The sequence below is a fragment of the Dipteris shenzhenensis genome, chromosome 28, assembly GCF_047967505.1.
Source record: "Dipteris shenzhenensis isolate YYH24624 ecotype China chromosome 28, Dip_SZ_1.0, whole genome shotgun sequence".
Classification (NCBI taxonomy): domain Eukaryota; kingdom Viridiplantae; phylum Streptophyta; class Polypodiopsida; order Gleicheniales; family Dipteridaceae; genus Dipteris; species Dipteris shenzhenensis.
In genome coordinates, this window is record NC_141623.1 from 17067533 (window position 1) to 17073845 (window position 6313).

The 6313-nt window shown below is 47.6% G+C and overlaps 1 protein-coding gene across 1 annotated transcript; it reads left to right on the forward strand.

Annotated features, from left to right (window-relative positions):
* Window positions 1–810: 810 nt before the first annotated feature.
* Window positions 811–4077, forward strand: LOC147883256 (uncharacterized). Its single transcript, XM_087399411.1, has 2 exons — window positions 811–2585; window positions 3129–4077. The coding sequence occupies exons 1-2, from the start codon at window positions 1988–1990 to the stop codon at window positions 3857–3859; spliced, it is 1329 nt and encodes a 442-aa protein (XP_087255537.1). The 5' UTR covers window positions 811–1987; the 3' UTR covers window positions 3860–4077.
* Window positions 4078–6313: the final 2236 nt, after the last annotated feature.

Below are 6313 nucleotides of genomic sequence, written 5' to 3' on the forward strand. Positions count from 1 at the left end.
CATTTAGCTTCAGACGTATTGCTGTCACTGACACACTACTCCAGTAAAGTCGGGACGATCCAGTGTCGCACTTCGACGTTCACCATATATAATCGACTCAACACCCATGCATGATACATCATTGCGGAGGATCATCTTGAGCGGAATTTTCTTCAAGCTCGACTCTTGGCAACTCGAGCTGAGCTGATTGCCACAGAATCACTATTCACCGTAGTGGAGCCCAAAGAAAAATTATTTGACCTTCGACTATTTAATGAAAGCGCATCTGATTGCCAGAAAGGAAATACAGTATATGTTCGAACTTTTGTAATTGAAGCATGGACATCCTGCTGGAGAGTCGACAAATCGCTGAAAAGCCTGAGGAATCAACAAAGTGGACGGTCTATTTGGTCACGCATAGATTGGATAGAACGGAGAAATGGTCAGGGAAAATGCTTCCGATATGGTAATCGTCCGATAATGCGTGAATGCGTGCCAAAGTTTGTGGTTAGTTATCCAAAGATCAAGCTTCAAACGGCTTGCAAGGTGCAAGGTGAAGCCAGCTGCCAGCCCAAGATTAAGCTAGACGATCGGGACTTGGATCCGAAGTTTGAACTGTCAAGGATGAATGATGATGGGGGAAGCGTGTGAACTTGTGAAGGATGATGGAGCACGGAGGGCAGTCAAGCATCAATGGCGAACTGATGAATGAAGCTGGAACAGGAGGGGCTTGTGTCTGAACGGAGCTCGCTTTCTGTCAGGAACATGAAATGCTTGCTGCTGGCGAAGGAGGGAGGCCAAGGTAGTGGTCGCTGCGAGGAGTTACTGATTTCAGGACTCATCTGTCGTAGCCTGCACAGATTTCATTCAATATCTCCATCAGCTTCCACTGATCCAGAGCGCGAGAGAGTCCTGATTCCGATTGCCATCTCTTCCACTCACAAGAGTTCAAATTTCAACGCCTCAATACTCCCCCCCACAGTTGCACGAAATCTCCCCTCCCTCTCCTCAACTCAATGCATGTCTTCCTTCCCACGATTCTTGAACTTACCGCCCCTCCTCCCATTTCTTCTTTTACCTTAGACCGTTACCAATTGATGGAACTTCGCACACATCCTCCCCCTCCGCTATCCCCATGCCAGCCAGCCCTTCTTGTTTCCTCCTCATCACCTTGTCTTCCACCAATATCGTAGATTGGCAGCTGTTCGAACCTTGTTTTTAGTATCATGCCCGCACCACAAATCTCCTGTGCCTCTCCTCTCTATGATTATTCCTTTTTCCCGTTGCGTAGCTTTCCCCTCATCATGACTTCTCCTGTGTACTGTTAGCCACACGAATCAGGGTGGAACGCTCTTGCGACCACTCTGGCTTGTATGATTTGAAGATCCATCTTGCACGTTTGTGCACATCAGTTTAGGCTTACAACAGCGTCTGAACTGGACGGGAATGGGAAGAAAAATGCTTAGGGATCGCTGCAGGGTCGCATGTACTTAAATGCCATAGCTAGCTTATCTAGACCGAGAGAAATCCTTTGATACAGCAGTCACTGTGGGTTACTAAACCGGGCATAACCTGCTTCATCTTGGTTTGTCCTTCGATAAATTGTGTGAAGGTTGATGTATCTTGAACAGTCCGATCGTTTATGTGCGTCAATTATGATGCGCCTCGGTCTCTCGTTCCTTCCCAGTACAGGCTATCCTCTGTACAGATGAACTCCTTGTTAAGTTTGGTCGCGGTCCACCAGTTCTTCCGGTCGAAGAGCAATTGGTCGTCCTTGTAAACATGTTTGCATCTCTCACGACTCCATTGCGAGCCAGGCAGGAATCCTTCTTGAATTCGAAAGTCTCTTCCTAAGCTTTACTTCCGAGCTTACTTACCAAGCTTCCGACTTCCTGGCCGTAAGATGGGTAATGGAGAATGGAGCAGCTTAAATCTCAGAAAGTGAACGTAGGCTATTTCACTGCAAAAGACAAGAGACACTCCTTCACCTCGATACTCAACGTGAACGATGCCAAGCTCATGGCTCTCATGGAAAACATCTCTCATGTGCAAATCGCAGCAAGGGGACGTGCATGATCCGCAGGCCTTAGCTGATAGCAAGATAGAAGCGGTGTTTGTCACTCGAAGACTGTACAGGTCAGGTTGTTCACGATCCATTGCCAACTTGAAAGACGTGATTCATGGAAGTCGCAGAATTGAGAGGTCATCAGCTTTCAGCCCACGCTCTGTTGAAAGCAGTGACTTCATGCACTCCATTTCTTCCCAAGATGCGATTTTGAAAGATCATGGGTATGATTCGAAGCTAGAGGAAAATTGCGGGTCTTCCTTCAAAAGCAGCAACCAAGCGCCTGGCACGCCCCTCCGTCCCTCTCCTCTCAGCAATTCAGGTTACGCTACGCCTCTTCACCAGTCCGCGAAAGGGAACACCTTGAAGAAATTTTCGGGATGCTACGATTGCAAAAACCCTGCTGTCTCATTGGTGGTGTACAAGACAGCATCAACGCCAGGTTCTCTACCGCCGGTCCCTCGGCCGGTTTGCCAAAGGTGTGGGGATATCTTTCCTAGATACGAAGTGCTCGAGCAGCATCAACTCCTCAAACACGCAGGTAAGCAAGGGTCCCCGAAGAATCTCTCCTGTAGCTCTGTCTCATTTTATGATTTTGGTTTGAGAAACTATGTGCAAAACTTGTCGTGTAGTCTCTCTCTCTCTCTCTCTCTCTCTCTGTCTCTCTCTCGCTGTTTGTCAATTTATTTGCATCTTATTGTATGAGTTCTGGCCTTAACGTGTTTATGTTCCTTGTACAATCCTAGCTCCATTTCGAGGCTGGAGAGTTATTCATTTGCAAAATATGTTGATGTAGATATCCCATAGCAGAACTTAAGAACTGCTTGATCTCCAGCTTTCTATCCACTGATTCATGCATTCGCGAAGCAATTGCTGTTGAAAATTGCTCGCTGGTTATTCAATCTATTCGTTCGTATAGACTCTCTTCGTCTTTGCACGATATTCCCACTGCCTAGTGCAACAATTGCTCGATACGCGCGCTGTTGGGAAACGTTAGTGGTGGGGTGATTCTGTATGTGAGCGGCGAATTTCCATGCAATATTTTCATCACTAATGTGGAGGGGACGAATGGTGGGTACTGCAGTGACGGAGCTGGAGGTGGGGGACTCGTCGAGGAACGTGGTGGAGATAATATTCAGAACGAGCTGGCTGACGGGAGGAGGAGGAGGAGAAGAGGTGGGGAGGAGCAGGGGAGGGCCAAAGATAGAGAGGGTGGTGAAGGTGAACAATCTGGGGAGGACACTGGCGAGGTTCGAAGAGTACAGGGAAGGAGTGAAGGCACGGGCAAGCAAGCTACCGAAGAAGCACCCAAGGTGCTTAGCAGACGGCAACGAGCTACTGAGGTTCTATGGGACGACGATACAGTGCTTGCTAGGCACGCCGGGAGCGACGGGGGTGTGCAGCTCGGCGAGTTGCCAGGTGTGCAAGATTATACGGTGGGGGTTTCCGGCCAGGACTAGGGGGACGGAGGCGGCGCCGCCACGTGGAGTGCTGACGACGGCGACAAGCGGGCGGGCGCACCATTGGCTGATGGGTTCGCAGGCTGCCACGTCGGCTCGAAGTGGGGGTTCTTCGCCGGCGCTGGCCATGCTGGTGTGCCGCGTCATCGCCGGCCGAGTTCATAAGCCAAGCAGCGACGCCTCTGGCGGCGGCGGCGGCGGTGGCGTTTTGCCTTCTCCGCCCTCTCCCGGCTTTGATTCCGTCGCCGGTGACCTCCCCGCCCCCGGCTCCCTGCACTCCCGCGTCCTCGAGGAGCTCACCGTCTTCAACTCCCGCTCCATCCTCCCTTGCTTCGTCGTCATCTACAGATGTTGAACATCCATCTTATCACCTTCGCATCACCCCCACAGTCTGCAGTATTACCACAGAGATTACTTGCGCGTCGCCCTCATCTACCATTGTCCACATTATCCGCCAGCTCCTCCTATATCCTATTTCCTTGCTTCGTTCTTCGTCATCTACACATGTTGACACCCGCCCACCTTGCCATCTCGCCTTCGCGTCGATGGCGGTTTGGAGCCGTTCGTCCCTTGCCCACCAGGACGCCGCAGCGGTTTGGATCGCCCATTGTTGCTACCAGGACGCCGGATATCACGGAGATTGCAAGCTCTGTAAGCTCACAGAGTTCTCAACCAGGTGCTGCATTACAGAAAGTGCTTCGTAGTCATCTACAGGTTGAAATTCGTCAAGGCCATCCCTCCTTGCTTCGTTCGTTGTCATCTACAGGTGTTGAGAATCCGTCAGCGCCATCCTTCCTTGCTTCCTTGTCGTGTACAGGTGTTGAAATCCGTCCTTACCATCTTGCCTTCAATCAGCTCGGTCGATATTGGCAGTTTGCATCCGTTTCCTTGTCTGCACGAGGCCCAATTTTACCAGCAGGACGGAGGATACCGCAGAGATTGCGAATTCTAGCGCCCACTTTTACCAGGACAGAGGATAGGACAGTTTGCAAGCTCTAGCTCAGACAATTCAGGACCTGCAGGTGCTCCATCACAGAAAATGCGACAAAATTTATTCCATCTTTTCTTCGCAATTCTCTGCAATTGTACACACCTCAGTCACTCGTTGTAGACTTTGTTCCCTCTTCGATTGCAAACAAGAGTAGTCTGGTCTCCTCAGCTTGCAAAGCGTCGTTCACAGAGTACGATTCGGAGGAGCAACTCTCGAAAACCACAATGTATTCGTCGGAGGTATCCTTTCTGTCTGGGAAGATTGGCCACGTCCCCAACTCCAGAGAAGTATTGCAGCTTTCACTTGTAACAACTTTTACAAAAGTCGAGCACATTTCCTTTCTTTTGTGGACTTGTGAAAGAAAATAATTTACAAATGGCCTACCCTCCCTTGCTAAGACGTCTTTTTTTTCCGTTTTTTTTCTGTTGGTAGGGCTGTCTGCCTACCAGGGCGGCAACCGTCATTCGAACCCTAGCAGCTTGCTGCGTACGTGCGCCAACATTGCATGGGTGCATGAATTTTAAAATAAAGAGTTTTTTTTAAATTCAAACTACGAGTAGCATGACCCGCCTAGCATATGCATAAGATAAGAAGAAGCATAAGAGAAGGAGAGGGGAGAAAAGATTGAAAGAGGGGAAAAGAACCAAATATGCATAAGAGAAAAAAGAGAGAAAGCATATGCATAAGAGAAAAAGAGAGAAAGCATATGCTTATGCTTATGAGCATATGAGCATATGCTCATGCATAAGCATAAGCATAGGCATAGGCATAGGCATAGGCAAAGGCATATGCTTAAGAAAAGAAGAGAAAAAGAGAGGGAAAAAGAAGAGAAGGAAAGGAGAAGGAGACATATGCTCATGCATAAGAGAAGAAAAAACATATGCATAAGAGAAAAAGAGAGAAAGCATATGTTTGAAAGAGGGGAAAAGAGATTGAAAGAGGGGAAAAAGAAGAGAAGGAAGAGGGGAAAAGAGATTGAAATAGGGAAAAAAGAAGAGGGGAAAAGAGCATAAACATAAGAGAAGGAAGAGGGGAAAAGAGATTGAAAGAGGGAAAAAAGAGATTAAAAGAAGAGGGGAAAAGAGCATAAGCATAAGAGAAAGAAGAGGGGAAAAGAGATTGAAAGAGGGGAAAAAGAAGAGAAGGAAGAGGGGAAAAGAGATTGAAAGAGGGGAAAAAGAAGAGAGGAAAAGAGCATAAGCAGCATAAGAGAAAAAGAGAGAAAGCATAAGCTTGTGCTTATGCATGACACATATGAGCGTATGCTCATGCATAAGCATAAGCATAGGCAAATACATATGCTTATGAAAAGAGAAGAAAATGAGAGGAAAAAATAGAGTGGAAAGTAAGAGAAGGAAGAGGGGAAAAGAGATTGAAAGAAGGGGAAAAGACAAGGGGGGAAGAGCATAGCATAAGCATAAGAGAAGGAAAAACATATGCATAAGAGAAAAAGAGAGAAAGATTATGCTTATGCTTATGCATGAGAATATGAGGGAAAGAGGGAAGGAAAGAGGGAGGAAAAGTGGGGAAGAAGAGGGAATAAGAGAAGAGAGGGTTCCTATGCCCATCACTGTAGCTAGTGCTTAAGGCGTTAGCTGTAGGCCAATGCAAATAACGAAAATAACAAAAGGAAAAAAGAGGAAGCACTTTCTTACCTTGAAAAGTCCCGAACCGTGTTTTGTGGACTGGCCCTACAAAAAAGAGAAAACATACCATTTTTTCAAATAACTAGTAAGAGGAAGGAGGAGTTTGGAGAAGCAACTTTTTAAAGGGATTGGATGAGTTTGGAAAAGCCTACAAACAAGGAAAAGGCATAAG